Source organism: Osmerus mordax, chromosome 24 (assembly GCF_038355195.1).
Source record: "Osmerus mordax isolate fOsmMor3 chromosome 24, fOsmMor3.pri, whole genome shotgun sequence".
Taxonomy (NCBI): domain Eukaryota; kingdom Metazoa; phylum Chordata; class Actinopteri; order Osmeriformes; family Osmeridae; genus Osmerus; species Osmerus mordax.
The window spans coordinates 4,021,799-4,037,557 of NC_090073.1; the positions used below are offsets into that span (position 1 = coordinate 4,021,799).

Sequence of the window (15,759 nt, forward strand, 5' to 3'; positions counted from 1 at the left end):
CAAGTTAATTATGCAAACGCCTTTTTTTATCTTCCAATCGCAGGCTAATTTGCATAGTCCATCTCCTTCCTCCTGTGTTCACTAGCTTTCTCCTGTGTTCACTAGCTTTCTCCTGTGTTAACTAGCTTCCTTCTGTATTCACTAGCTTTCTCTTGGTCTGGTGAAAAGCCCAGGATCATGTTTAGTCTTCTGCTTACAATATCTTAAACCCGCCATCCCCAAACCGAACGACTCAACCTTACCTTAAAAGGTGCTATCGAAGATGAGAACGTAAAGTCAGACTATAAAACAGCAGAGACGTACCTGTCTGGATGTGATGGAGGTGTACTTCCCACTGCCAGGTATCCGGACAGCAGGTGATGTGATACCCCCTCCACCTGCTGATCTCCTGTTCTTTGCTCCCGTCGCGCTCCAGTGACACCTGAGCATGACGCCAGCGTTGACGCCAGCGCCTGCCCGCCGACACGGGTCTCATGCATGTTTAAACAGCTCCGACTCCAGCCCGGACCCGCCCGCACGAGCCCTCCTTCAACACCCTCATAGAGCCACCTCGGGTTTTTCATTCATGTGATTAGCAAGTCAGAGATACGCTCTCTGAATGCGTTATTTCGGATATACTTTGGACATTCTTTGGATTCTACTGTATCTCAAGGCAGAGCACATAGTGCCAGGGCGGATGATCATTCAGTGTATATTTTATAGGTGTACGTATCGGGTTGGCAGGGTACAGTTTGGGTTAGAGGGTTGGTTGCAGCACCCAGCAGTGAGCCAGTAACTCCGCAAGCACCTCTACCGAACTAGCCCTCCAAGTGTCTGTCGAACGATTTTATTATTCAACAGGCTTTTCTCTCAACTAAGCTGTGTGAGTCTCCCCGTGTCTTCAGGCCTTTGAGGCCTCCAAAGTGATGTGGGAGCAAATAGGTTGTGTCTGGCTGGCTTGCTGGAAGCCTCGCAGCTGTGAAGTGATGCGGTGCTGTGTGTGTGTTGTCCCTGGCAGGCCCAGGTTTGCTCTCTGCCTTTTGCACTGAGTCACTGGCAGTCCGTTTAAGGGGTTACTGAATGCTGTCTGACAGCTTCATGCACTGAGGGAACATGTAAATCATCCCTACAATTTGTATCTAAAATTCAGCATTTCAGGACGGATGTTTATGTGTTTATGATATTCAGCCAGCACTGAAATTGGCTTTAAAAATGTAACATGGCAATCGAGTAGACCCTAGTTTAGACTAAAGAGAATAAAGTAGATCCTAGTTTAGAGAATAGAGTAGACCCTAGTTTAGACAATAGAGAATGAAGTAGACCCTAGTTTAGACAATAGAGAATGAAGTAGATCCTAGTTTAGAGAATAAAGTAGACCATAGTTCAGACAAAAGAGAGTAGACCCAAGGTCTGGATCCTGGATGGTCATACCAGCAGGAGACCACTAGAGGGCAGAACTGTCTCTTAACTCCGTGGTGTTGAGCTGTGGTTGCTTGCTGTCTCCAGCCTCTCTCCACGCTCCGTGACTAATGATCTCCCTCTTCTGTAATCCCGCATCAACTGTTTCTGCCATCGAGAGCTCTAAAGCTAAAGCATCGTTAGAGACTCATGTCACAGAGCAGTCATCAGGCTTGCGCCAGACCATACTGCCCCCTGGGGCTGCCTCCACAAACAGCACCATAGAGCAGCCTGGAAATATCCTCAAGCAGCAAAATCTGTCTTTATGATACAGGGAAACCTGACAACTATGTAGGTGGGGACCTGTCTACTACATGCTCAAGATAACAGAGCATATTTGAAACACTATTGGTTTACAAACACGCACATACATATATGTTACCTTAAAAGGCATATGCACACACAGCTTTCTCCTGGAGAAAGCACAACATAGTTAGAAACTCTTGACAAATCCCCTGGCCCTAGCCTAACTTTACCCCTGATAGGACAGAAAGATATATCAGAGCAGGACAGGGCATGAAAGATTCGTGTAAATCTTTAAGATGTTCCCCCTGAGTGTCTCATTCAGTATGATCCCCACTCTCGATAAACTACACTGTCTCCATCTATCAGCCTGTCATGGTTACCTTAGTAACAATAAAATCCAACAGGTTTAAGGTTGACTGCGAAAGATGTATTCTTCTTTAGTACAGTGGCAATAAGCGTGCTATGATCATTTGCTTCTGTTGTGGGAATCAAAGCTACCTTCATACATTATATTGATGCAAGCTTCTGTCTCTGTTTAGATTCATCGTGTCAGCAGTGATTAGATTTTCAGGACATGTGGGACCACATACAGTGCTATTGGTGGTATAAGCTCATTTCTTACATCCTTTACAGTGGCATTCTCATGACAGAGTTGGACTAGTGATTGTATCACTGACCTGTACCTGACCGAAGTTTCCATGATAGCAGACACCATGAAGGTAACCCTGCACTTGGTCCCAGCTCAGATACTGTAGCTCTAGACTTCTCCAAAGGGGATTTCTTACAAAGAGGAATTTGGAAGACAGTAATCTACAATTGTAGACTTCATTCACACTTAACTATAGTTTTGTTCGAGCACACGATAACTTGTATTAGATGCTGTACTAAAGCTATGGGAATTGTATGCCGTGTTACAAATATGCTCCGCCTACACACCAGAGGTTAGAAGGCCTGAAGAAAGTCTGTACAATTCCCATAGAATTGTCTCCTCATAACAGCCGTGTTCGGCGAGAACACAGGACAGGAAGAAGGTGTTCTTATGTAGCACAGGACAAGACAGCTGTTGTTCTCCTTGGTGCATAGAGGGAGCAGTCAGATTGATGCTCCAGAGAGCTCGTGTTGCAGCATCTTGTCTCGCTACCAGCTGACCTGTCATCACCGGGGATAACTCATGTTGGCTTCCCTGGCAGCCTGGGTGAAGGTGATTCTTTGCTGTCATAGGTGGGACTGATTTTTTCTCTCCACCTACACAGTTTTTGGGACTGAGCTGGCTGTTTTCATGACAGAGTTAAAGATAGTCAAACAAAGCTTTCCTAAAACTTGACTTTCAGTTCCAGCTCCCAGTATACTTATACAGAACACGTGTGGCATAATCCTATCTGTTTGGATGATATCATCTGTCCTTGATCCCTCACGACGAAGCCCGTGGGACTTGATGTTCCCAGGCTTTACGACCTGAAGATATTGTAGATCGTAAAAGATGTCGTATTTTAGGGGCTCGACAAAGTTGCCTCTTGTCACCTTTTACGTTTTCGGAAAGTAAAATAAACAAAGAGATTCGATACAAACACACATTGTACTCTGCCAGGGTCATACAGGACAGTACATGCGTCTAAGAATGTAAGAAGTGGCGTCGTATCCTGACTTTGTCCTCTTGTGTGTCAGCCGTTGGGGAAGGCACACCAGAGTTTTTACTACGTGAATGTGATCTGCTTTCTGGGTCGAGTATCTTCGTACAGGGAGCGTTTGCGTCAGAGCATTTCTCAGCCATGCCTGTAGAACGGGAGTGAGGTGTCCTTTGTATCAACAGTAAGGAGGCTCATGGAGTACTTTAGCATATCTTTTCTCCGTTTTTTTATTATTTCATTATATTTGCCTATATCCAGGCTCAGGTTATGGGGCTAGACATTAGACTGTCTGTAGAGAAACGGTGGGGTTCGAATGATTTCACTGTTTTAGGAATGCTGCAGTGTTTTCCATGTGGCGCTGTGGATGATACCATTCAGACTGTCATGTACCAGCCTGTAATTAATGAAGGCTGTCTTGCGTTAGGATTTCCATCATCTCAGAGATGTTCCAAGTTTAGCACCTAGTTGACTAGATGGATGAGTTCATCTGATCTGGTGATATTGAGGCAGCAGAAGGGGATGTGCTCTCCAGTGACAACACGAACTTCCTGGAGTTCAACACGCTACGGAACTACGGAATAGCGTTTTGTGCAGACTGAATCCTCATAGAGGAGAACGTTTTATGTGCCGGTGCGTGTATGCTAATGTCTGTCATTGTGTGTGTGTGTGTGTGTGTGTGTGGGGGGGGGGGGGGGGGGGGGGGGGGTGTCATTGTGTGTGTCTGCCTGCAAATTGATGTATGGGTGTCCAGATCAGGTGCTCCCAGATGGCGATAGATACTTCAGAGTACAACTAATTAGTACAGTTACAGAGCAGGTCAAAGATGAAGCATTCCCCAGAGGCCAAACCTAGACCCCAAAATAGCATGGCTTCTCTCGTGTCACTGCGAGTCTCGGAGGGTGCGTCTCACGAAGGGACCTTTCGGCACGTCTTTATGTTATGACTCGTGTGATTGCCACCGAGGCCCAAGGCACAGCAGGTGGGCTGGGGGTGTGATGGAAGGGTCTGGTGGAGGGGGGGCTGGGCGGTTGAGGGCTGCAGGGGCTGGTTGAAGGGGGCTGGAGTCCAGCCAAGGAGCTCTTAGGATAGTCGTCTGCGTGGGTCTTTCCTCACGATCGCCACCACACCACCGCTTGTGATGCAGACGTTACCATTCTGTGACTGGAACACCTACTGCACAGATGAGCCATCTGTTCTGGAACTGAGTCAACTTGTGAGTTAGGAGTTAAGTGTTAAAAATGGTAGTGCATCATTTTGTCAGAATTTATACGGAATCTGGATACATTGACTGGCTTTTACTTAGCTGAAGCACCTTTTAACCCTTGTGTTATCTTCGGGTCATTCTGACCCATCAGTCATTGTGACCCACCGTCGTATTGCGACAACTTTACCGCATACAAAAACAAAGTGAAGCATTTTCTTTTAACCGTTGGGCTGTCTCAGACCCCCCACATTCCGAAGGTTAAAATATATATTTTTTAATTTGTTTTTGTATTGGGTAAAATTGGGTAAACACAACGATGGTTCGTTATGAACCTTTGGGTCATGTGACCCGAAGGCAGCACAAGGGTTAAGGGTTTGAAGTAAGATTTGCACCTATTAAAATTACATTACATTTAGTAGACGCTCTTATTCAGAGTGACTTACAGTAAGTACAGGGACATTCCCCCGAGGCAAGTAGGGTGAAGTGCCTTGCCCAAGGACACAACGTCATTGGCCTGGTGGGGAATCGAACCGCAACCTTCTGATTACTAGACCGATTCCCTAACTGCTCAGCCACCTGACTCCCATGAAATATACCACAGTCTTGTGACTAATACCAAGGTTTCCATTACTGTGGTAGCACTGACAAAGTATCAGACACAAACCTAGTACAGCTATAAACACACAAAGTACAGCTGGATACAGACATAGTCCAGCTATAAACACACATAGCACAGTTGGATATAGACCTAGTACAGCTCTTTCCAGGACAGATATCTGACCTTTACTTCGCTTACCATTCATCATGCTTACATTTAAATTTAGTCATTTAGCAGACACTCTTATCCAGAGCGACTTACAGTAAGTACAGGGACATTCCTCCGAGGCAAGTAGGGTGAAGTGCCTTGCCCAAGGGCACAACGTAATTTTTGCATGGCCGGGAATCGAACCAGCAACCTTCTGATTACTAGCCCGATTCTCTAACCGCTCAGCCACCCGACTCCAGAAAGCAAGCAATGTGAGCCATGATCTCACCACATATTTAGCACCATTACAACACACACACACTCTAAACACACACAACACACGCACACAAAACACACACACTCTACACACACACGCACACACAAATACTCACTCGCACACACACACGTACACTAACACGCACTTCCCCTACAGTCGTGTGTACACACACACACACACACACAGGTAGAGTAGTCTTGCCAGCCTGTGCTTCCTCTTGGCCCCCCTCTTGCATGGCTTCCCACAGAGAAACAACAAGCTGCCAAACATTTCAACGGTTCCATCTGGCATAATCTGAGTTTCCTCTCGTCCCTGAATCAGTGACACAGAACGTGTCACCTTTCATCACTGCTGGATGCTGTAAAACAATTCTTAATCACTGTCACTTCAAGCCTTCCATCCCCAGGAAAACAAGTGCACAGCCCAATGTACTTTGATTCTAGACCATTGTTGTTGATGTGATTCTGACGTTGTTATCCTCTACCACACACCTGCTCCAAAACACCTGAATACATCAACAACACCTGAAGACATCAACGACACCTGAACAGCTCAGCAACCCCTCGACAACCCCTCGACAACACTTCAACCCTCTCGACGACACCTTGACAACACCCCGACAACCCCTCGACAACCCCTCGACAACCCCTCGACAACACTTCAACCTCTCGAAAACACCTTGACAACACCCCGACAACCCCTCGACAACCCCTCGACAACACCTCAACCTCTCGACAACACCTTGACAACACCCTGACAACCCCTCGACAACCCCTCGACCCCGGTTTCAAAAACACACAAAGACATCCCCAAACACCCCGCAGAAGCAAGCAAGGGTTCTCTGACTCTTAAAAGCAACCACCACCTTTACAGACACCACCTTCACCAGCTACGCCCCTTAAAAGGCTAGCTCTACGATGGCGGAGGTGGGCGGTGTTTAAGCTGGGGAGCGAGATTAACCAGTTCAACTCGGTTACACGACCATGAAATGTATGTGCCAGCGTTTATGTCCACCAACCTTTGGCCTCCCGAAAATGCTGCCAGCTTTACGATGTAGGGGCCTGCCAAGACTGGGCCAGAACCATTAGTGGCCCTATTAAAGGACTTGAGGAGCTATTTGATGCTCATTACAGATTCTGGTCTTGAGTAGAGGACAGCTTCAGTGAGGGAATATCTGAACTAGCAAATACTTAGGCATAGGTAAAAGAAAAGAGAAATCGACCAATTTGAACCCTAAACCTGCTGGATTACCATAAAGGCCTTGTTGATCAATAACCAGAAGGAGCTGTCGGCTGGTGAGTGTTTAGGTTATTTGAATTCAAAACAAATTCATAAATAATCCAGGAGTAGGGCATTTCTCCTTTCCGGACACATTCCCAGTTATTGTATTTTAAGAGTGTTTTTTTTAAGAGGGCTGTAACGAGACATTCCCAGACTATGCTAGTAACGTGTTTATTATATTTTTTACGAGGTGCTTTGTAAAGTCAATGGTCTCAGCTCTGTATATTTTATATTTATTTAGTCCTTTAATAACTGAGATACATTTGTATTATGCTTGAAAAGCTTGGAAACCGCCTTCAAGACTTTTAAAATATAGGAAATATAGACGTTGATGTGAGAACTCAACCATCTGCACACATTGTAAATCTTTCGCCGTCCTCAGGAACAGACAAATATGGATTCATCGCTACACGCAGTGCCTCTCTCTTGCACTCAGTCTGAAGAAATAGCTTAGGCATTTCTGCCATCACAGACATGTAGACACGCAGGTCAGAGGTGTTGAGACGTGAGCTGGTTGAGGATGGGGAGTGAGAGGTGGACAGCCAGAGCTGAAAGGGTTTGGACTGGTTGAAACAGACGAGCTGATTGGGCCAGATAGGTACAAGAGGATCTGATAGGGTTACGTTTGTACCAGAGGAGCTGATAGGGTGACGTCTGTACCAGGGGATGGAGCCCTCGGGGACTCTGTACTGTCCCTGCCTGGCTGGACGGATGACTGTCCGCACACACACACATCCACACGCACACGTTCCAACACACGCACACATCGTTTGAATACAATAATGCATTCTTAACACTATTAAACAAAACCCCAGTCTACACAGTGAATCCCCATCCAGGCAGCGCGCTCTACCGAGAGAGAGTGAGAGTGCTGAGGGGTTCGTGCTAAGAAGAGATTTCAATGTACCTGTTCTTGTACTTCTTGTTCTTGTACTACAAATGGCAAAGAAACCTGAAACTTGAAAACGTGGAACTCGAGTCCAGGCTTCCTGGGGGCTCGTGGATGAGTAAACCAGGATGGCATACTGAAGTTGGTGTGTGGCCAAGGGGTGGAGGCTCGTCTCCATCCAGCTCGATGGATGTCAGCTGGTTCTATAAGATAGACCTCGGGCTCTCAGTAGTGGGCTGTATGTACTGCTGCTGATAAGACTGAGACGGAGACTGACCAATCCCACCGGGAGAAGTGAACAGACCGCATAGGAGATATGGGGGTGTACAATGAACAAGGGTACTGGAGTATGAGAGGGTCTGTTTGTGTGGGCTGTGGTGAAGGTATATGCCTATTGGTAATTATCTTCGTCATCGCTATTATCAGAGTGTGTGCTGTGCTGAACAGGGACAAGTGTTTCTGGACGGGAGAGGTGTGACGAGTGAATTGTTTGTTAATCGTCTTTTATATGTATAGGCTAATATTAAAATAAGATGAAGAAAATGTGTCCTCAATAGTGAATTGCAACTCACCCCATTGAACTGAAAATAATGATTGTATCATGTTTTGTGTTTCTGTGTGTCTGTGTTTACTCTTTTGTGTTTCTTTGTGTCTGTGTTTACTCTTTTTAGTGTTTCTGTGTCTGTCTTTACTCTTTAGTGTTTCTGTGTCTGTGTTTACTCTTTAGTCTTTCTGTGTTTCGTCTTCAGTTTTTCATTTTGAGCTTCAGTGTTTTTGTTTTTCAGCTTCAGTTTCCTGCCTTTTGGTGTTTTTGCTTTTCATCTTGAGTGGATCAGCATTTTACCTTCAGTGTTTCAGCTTCAGTGTTTCTGTGTTTCAGCTTCAGTGTTTCAGTGTTTCAGCTTCAGTGTTTCTGTGTTTCAGCTTCAGTGTTTCAGCTTCAGTGTTTCTGTGTTTCAGCTTCAGTGTTTCTGTGTTTCAGCTTCAGTGTTTCTGTGTTTCAGCTTCATTGTTTCTGTGTTTGTTTCTGTGTTTCAGCTTCAGTGATTCAACTTCTGTTTATCTGTTTGCTGGTGATCTAGGGAAGCTTTGGGGGAGACAGACTCCAGTGTCATGCTGCCCAAAGGGACGAGTAGGTTCGGCCGTCGCCATGACACCCACGGACCTCTCGCCCTTCGCAGGAAGGGCTGCAGACTTCCACCTAAAGACATATTCAACGACACAATGTACATAGGTCAGTGGTAGACATCTTCTGAAGTCTGAGACTATGACATTTTGTGCTTTACTTGCATGCTATTCACATTGCAGGGGTACTTAATCAGGAAAAATAGTTTGAAAGACTGACTGATTATGACAATGAGAAATGTGTCTTGGCTAGCACCAAGGGATTACGTGTTCAGAAATCTGGCTGGCACCCAAGGATAAGTGTTCAGAAAGCTGGCTAGCACCAATGGCTAAGTGTTCAGACAGCTGGCTAGCAATATTGGATAAATGTTCAGACAGCTGGCTAGCACCAAGGGGTTAAGTGTTCAGGTTGCAGGCTAGCTCAAGTGTGCAGGCTAAAAGAGAAAAAGACATCCATAAATCCTCCCAGCCTCAGAAGGTTCTAGCCTCTAGCTGGTATTTCAGGAGGAGGGGGGTTATGCAGCTATTAGGCTGCAGATGACGGTCTAAAATAGATGTGAAATTCTCCATCTTATCTTATGTGTTGAAGAGGAGAACACAGGTGTGTGGGTGTAAAAGGGTCATGTGACGATAAACGATCCTCCAAGATCCGATGCTGGTTGTTATTTGGCAAACAACAAACCCGGTATCATGCTTTGTAGATTTCAAAACTCCTATAGGCGAAACGTATTTGATACTTCCAGGATGCTGACACTGATGAGGGTCATGTTGTTCCCCGGAGGTTGTGTGCAGTTGGGGGCTGGAGCCAGGAGGACCCATCGTGCCCTGTGGAGCAGTTCTTTCCTCAGTACAACGAGTGGCGGATGATGGCCTCCATGGTCCAGCACCGTGGGAACGTGGCCGTGGGCACCCTGGATGGGAAGGTCTACACTGTGGGCGGAGAGGATAACGTTTCTTGCTTCAGCAGCGTGGAGAGGTGAGCCGGGCGGAGAGACGGCCCCTCTGAGGCGACGCGTTGCGCTCGGCGAGGGCGGGAATAGTGAGACGGTCGTGAGCGATAAGACACACAACACATGCTGTTGCAACTCCACTTGAAATAACTTGGAATACTGACATGTTTTGGACTCGGATCCCTGTCAACATAGTCGTACTATGGTAGAGTGCAAATGGGGAGTGTGTGTGGGAGGGGGGGGGGGGGGGCCTGGGGGTCTGAGAACTCGATGCGGGGGATCCCTGGAGCTGTAAGGTGCGGTGATAGATGTGGTGATGTATGGAGGGGGGGGTGGGGGGGGTCTCAGCTACCTGAGGCCCAGTGACAGTGCGCTGACACTGGGTAAGCCTTTGCTGTGGCATAGGGGATGGATGGTGGGTAACATAAGGAGATAGCCCACCCTTCCAAACGTCTCCCACCACACTGTATCTATTTAAAGGTCTCGTAACTGCATACCATACGATTTTTCAAGGTCTAGCCAGCTAGGAAACAACTAGCACTACACATCTAGCAGTCTGATAAGCTAGTACACTATGATCAGAACAGTTCAGTAGTAGACATTATAGAACAACAATAGACCGCTAAACACTGCAGAGCAGTAAAGAGGGCAGTAGAAAACAGCAGAGGGTAGTAGAGTGCTGTAGAAAACCGCAGAGGGCAGTTGAAAACAGCAGAGGGCAGTTGAAAACAGCAGAGTGCAGTTGAAAACCGCAGGGTAAGCTAGTACACTATGATCAGAACAGTTCAGTAGTAGACATTATAGAACAACAATAGACCGCTAAACACTGCAGAGCAGTAAAGAGGGCAGTAAAAAACAGCAGAGGGCAGTTGAAAACAGCAGAGGGCAGTTGAAAACAGCAGAGGGCAGTAGAAAACAGCAGAGGGCAGTAGAAAACAGCAGAGGGCAGTAGAAAACAGCAGAGGGCAGTTGAAAACAGCAGAGGGCAGTTGAAAACAGCAGAGGGCAGTAGAGAAGAGCACCGTGCAGTTGAGAACCTAGACTAGAGGGCAGTAGAGTGTAGCACACACGAACCGCTTTCTGCCCAGAGAACAGCAGTGCCATTTTGGAAACAACGCGGGGAACTAACCCTAGCTGTACTGTATAGCATGAACATCACTGCAACTCTGCCTCCCCCCCCCCCCCCCCCCCCTCCAGGTATGACCCGGACACCGACAGCTGGAGCAGCGACGTGGCCCCCCTGAGTAGCCCCCGCAGTGGGGTGTGTCTGCTGGAGGCGGACGGACACCTCTGGGCCTTTGGAGGCTTCGACGGCATGGCTGCGACAAACACGGTGGAAAGGTGTGTCAAGCGGCCGTCCTCTCGCGCCGCACGTTGACAGGGTGAAGGGAAGCACGCACAGTGGGGAAAAAGGCATGTGGTCACACTTACCGGACTCAAGGTGCCTTCTCTTATCTCTCCCTCCCGGAGGTATGACCCCAAGATGAACACGTGGAAGAAGCAGGCTCCGATGCAGTCGAGGCGCACCAGGGCGGCCGCGGCCGTGCTGGACGGACACCTGTACGTGGTCGGAGGAAGCGACGGAGACATGGCCCTCGACTCAGGTGGGAGAGGATAGGGGAAGCTCTAGTCACCATCCACAATATCGGTCTTGTCGATGTATTCTGCGGGCGAGACGCCCTTATCATCTTAGCTGTACAGACTACAGGTATCTATTTTCATGCAGTCTGGGAGAATTCATTAAGTCTGACAGCACTTATAATATGTCTCGGTCGAACATGACCTTTTATTACACACACACACAACCACACACACACACAGACTCACACGATATTTGTGCTGGCTGAGGCTGCCAAAGATAAATGGTGTGTGTGCTGTACTACCACTTGTTCGGGCCTATTTCTGTCTGTGAGAAGAAAAACTAAGGAGAATTCCCATAACCTATTTTAGTCTACATGTTGTACCCTTACCAGATGCTTTCCAGAAACCAACACAAACCTCAGAGTCTGGATGTTTACATTCACTCAGGAACCAAGACAAAATCAAGCAAAAAAAAGCTCTCCAGACTCAAAAATAATATTAGAAATGTTGCGATGTATGCCTGTTTTTCCTCCAAACCACAGTCAGTCAACCTTTTTCTTCTCTGTGTGGTGTTTCCCAGTGGAGTGCTACAACCCAGTGGATGGGACCTGGGCTGTGTGCCCCCCCATGTTGAGCCCCAGGGAGAACGCCGGCTGCGCCGTGTTCCTGGGGCGTCTCTACGTGGCGGGCGGCCGCGACGAGCTGCTCCTGGAGCTCAGCGCCGTGGAAACGTACGACCCGGAAACCCTGAGATGGACCCCGGTCAAACGCATGAGGTCCAAGAGAAACAACGTGAGTGTCTGGGTGTCTAAAGCACACACACACACACACACGCAGAGATACACACACACTGTGACACACACATACAGATACACGCGCGCACGCACATAGATACACCCACACACACTCCAGATACACACCCACCCACACACACTCACTGACAGCCCTCGACGTGTTCCTCAGGTCTCTCTGATGGTGTTCAACGGGACGTTGTTGGCAGCAGGAGGCTCTGATAACTTCACCAACCTGAAAACTCTAGAAGTGTACAACCATGAGACGAACACCTGGAGGTAAGATGCTCCTGGACACCAGGATAGAGGACATGTGAAGAACACGTGTGTGGTATGATACGGCTAGGATACATGTGTAGGACACGGCTAGGCTGTAGGACCCGTGTGTACAGTATGACCTGGCCAGGATACAAGTGTAGGACACGCGCGTACAGGACGACATGGCAAGGATCCAAATGTAGGACACTTGGGATTCTGCTAGGCAGAGGGAGAGACTGTTGGCTCCTACGCCACTCCCATTTCCACAGTTTGAGTTCTCAGCATCAGTCTGATGAACTAGGCTCATGCAGTTTACATGCATTAAAGGTGTCTATTAAAGACTACAACTTTGCTTATTGTCGTTTTCTGACACCTTCTGTTTGCAGACACTTTGGGAGCATGAAGACCAAGCATCCAGGTGGCCAGGTCGCCATCTTGAAAAGAGAGGAGGGGTACTTTCTCTGAACCGTCCAAACATCGAACATGGCTGCATGAATCATCAAATCAACGTTTATTTTGTTTCAGAACTTTTTACAGGCGATGTCCCAGAGGTCTTCACAGTGTCCATAAGATGACTGCAGAATAAGGCACAATTGCGTCATGTAACTATGTTAGAACACAAATATGTCATATGCAGAAATGTCTGTATAGTTTGCCAAATCCAACAACTGCCCCGTTTGAACTAATCACTGTATTTATTGCTGTAATAATTGATATTGATGGGATGTCCACTGGGATAGACAGTCATGAAACGTGTTGAGAACAGTAACAATGGTACCAGGAAGTAAGCAGGTTCCACCGGAAGTGAGGAAGATGTCAGTGAGCTGGTGAGGCAGCTAAAGGTAAAACAGGAAGTACTAATACTGTCATGGTGCAAACGTGTCACATGGCCTGGTGTGTTCATGGTTACGGTAGCTGCATTGTCATTATATTATCATTGTAAATACAGTATATTAGATTTCTGTGTTGACAAATGTTTGCACGAGTTTGTCTGTGTGTGTTAGGCTGTGGTGTTCAACCCTGGTCCTCAAGGCCCACTGTCCTGTATGTTTCCCTGCTCTAACACACCTGATTCATATGAATGGTTGCTATCAAGCTCTGCAGAACAGAAAAGACCATTCATTTGAATTAGGTGTGCTGGATCAGGGAATCATCTAGAACATACTGGGCACTTATGACCAGGGTTGAAGACTACTGTCTTAGAGAAATGTATGACCATTATACAGGATGTTGGCTGTACTGTACAGGAACTTACATCAGTATTTGCCAGTGGCAAGGTAAACAGTGCTACAGGCTAACATATGACAGTATCAAGTGGAGTCAGTTGGAGCTAAGATGCAAAAACAGATACAGGAAAGATTACTGATTTTTTTCGCCTGGGAAAGTGAATTTGGGTAATCTGGGACATTGGGTAATGTGGGACACCTAAACTCCAGAGCGTTTTCTTCCCTGCTATGACAATGTCTAGTCCACAGAACTTTAACTAGGTTTAGCATGGATGTTATGTGACTGAAATCACAAAACGTGATTGGGGGGTGTCACAGAAAGGGTCAGGGTCAGTCAATAAGGTAGCTCCGATGAGAAAATGAATGCAAAAAATGTCCCAGATTATTCGAATTCAACCTACTAAATAGTTAGACGATATGAATGACGCATACAACAGCATTCCCCAGAGCTTTGAGAAAAACGTACGGAATTCATGTCGGAGAGGGCTGTCTTGCTTCTGATGTAACTGCAGCGTTTCTCTCTCTCCATTTATCCCTTTTTCTTTCACCCTGTCTCACCCCACCTTTCTCTCTCCCCCTCTCTCTCGACTGAATGGATTTCTTTATGCTTCTTGTTAAGACTCAGGGAACATGTTTACTTTGCTGAGGACAGGATGGTTAGAGGCATGTAGAATTAAAGATGTAGGTCGAGAATGATGTTAAGATCGTAGCACCTGAATGACATGTAGTGTACAGTACATAATCAACCATGGTAAAGTTGCAATCCGATTAAATTCTGATTTATTCTGTGAGCTCTATACCTGTGGTTGTATGTATCATTGGTTAGTCATCTGTTATTGTGTTTTGGTGCTGCGCTAAAAGTAGCCTACAAATTTATTTTGTGGATCTCCATGCACTTTGTATTTACATCAACAACACTTAATTCACACGGCAGAAAGTTTGCAATTTACCTCAATTTCATCAGTGAGCTTTAACAGAATAGGCTATATTAAAATAGCATAATTTCATCCCATCAAAAGGTCAAGCTGTTCAGGCCGGTAGAATAGGCTACACATATTGCTGTTGTTTTCGAATATTTTTATCGCTGTCCCCAGTGAAACAGTTTCCTGTAAAAAGTTTATGATTATATAGCCTGTCCATTAGAATCGGTTTTAATTGCCCTCGTGGGCACATTTAACAGGAGGTAATTTCAAGGTTGACCGGTAGATGGCCGTTGGTCCATGTAGTCATGGATGTGTTTCGTGCGTCCTCCCGTTCCGTTCAAAACACACGGGGGAGAGAGCCAGTGCTGTCACAGCGGATGAAGCCTGGAAGAACCGCTACAGCTGACTATGTTTGCTTTTCTAAATGTCTTTAGCTTGTTAATGTTTGCATTAACGATTTAAGAACATGTCAACTTCAATTAGCCTTTCATTACGAAACAAGAAGATTAAGATGTTTTCTTCCGATACAGCCTTGGTTCTAACTACCCATGAAACGTAGAGGATGCTTGCATTATATTCACCGCGTTCCGGTGTTGGTCGACCGTCCAGTGCCTTTAGTGGACTCAAGTGTGATTTTTTCCCCACGAGGAAGTAGCATCCGCTAACACTTTTACATCGAAAATATCCTGTGTGATCTGCTGGGGCGGCATAGACTATGACCAGCGAATGTTTTCTCAATAATACGTGTGCTGACCATGATGGGACCGCGGATACAGAACGAGCCAGGTAAGTCGCTCTGGAAGGTGGTGGTTGAAGGCAACCTGACCGAAGTTGATGCGATGCTTTGTTGATGTTGTTGCCTTTAGACGTAGATTAATCAACTTTCAACAGGGTCGTTGATGTTGTATAGATTTACTTTATAGGCTATTATGTTATAGATTTACTTTCTGTAATCTAAAGTAAACCTATAAGTTATACTTCATAACTGATGGTGTGTGCATTTATCGATTGTTTTGTCCTTCTGAGTTGAACAATTATTCACTCTCCTCCTCTTTCCCCGTATCTAATGCAACTGCCTGGCATCTTCTTTTGTTTATATTCAACCAAGTGTAACTTTCAGGTAGGGATTATATAAACGGATAAGTGATTGAGTTTGTTCACATCATTCAGAGATCCGTATCTTTAATCCATCTGTCAG

At 46.3% G+C, this 15,759-nt stretch overlaps 2 protein-coding genes across 3 annotated transcripts in view; both read left to right on the top strand.

Annotated features, from left to right (window-relative positions):
* The first annotated feature begins 6,699 nt into the window (after window positions 1-6,699).
* Window positions 6,700-14,435, top strand: LOC136932617 (kelch-like protein 20). 2 transcript variants are annotated; one of them, XM_067227791.1, is made up of 8 exons: window positions 6,700-6,832; window positions 8,790-8,941; window positions 9,625-9,808; window positions 10,980-11,123; window positions 11,253-11,386; window positions 11,944-12,155; window positions 12,327-12,433; window positions 12,799-14,435. In XM_067227791.1, the coding sequence occupies exons 2-8, from the start codon at window positions 8,821-8,823 to the stop codon at window positions 12,875-12,877; spliced, it is 981 nt and encodes a 326-aa protein (XP_067083892.1). In that variant the 5' UTR covers window positions 6,700-6,832; window positions 8,790-8,820; the 3' UTR covers window positions 12,878-14,435. The 2 variants fall into 2 exon arrangements, with proteins under 2 accessions (XP_067083892.1, XP_067083891.1); XM_067227790.1 differs by lacking the exon at window positions 6,700-6,832 and adding an exon at window positions 7,960-8,046.
* Window positions 14,436-15,130: 695 nt separating this feature from the next.
* Window positions 15,131-15,759, top strand: part of LOC136932546 (potassium channel subfamily T member 1-like) — a 35,174-nt gene continuing 34,545 nt past the window's right edge. The window contains exon 1 of the mRNA XM_067227679.1: window positions 15,131-15,347. Within this exon, the coding sequence (XP_067083780.1) occupies window positions 15,317-15,347 (31 nt within the window). The 5' untranslated portion in view covers window positions 15,131-15,316. The remainder of the gene's footprint in view (window positions 15,348-15,759) is intronic.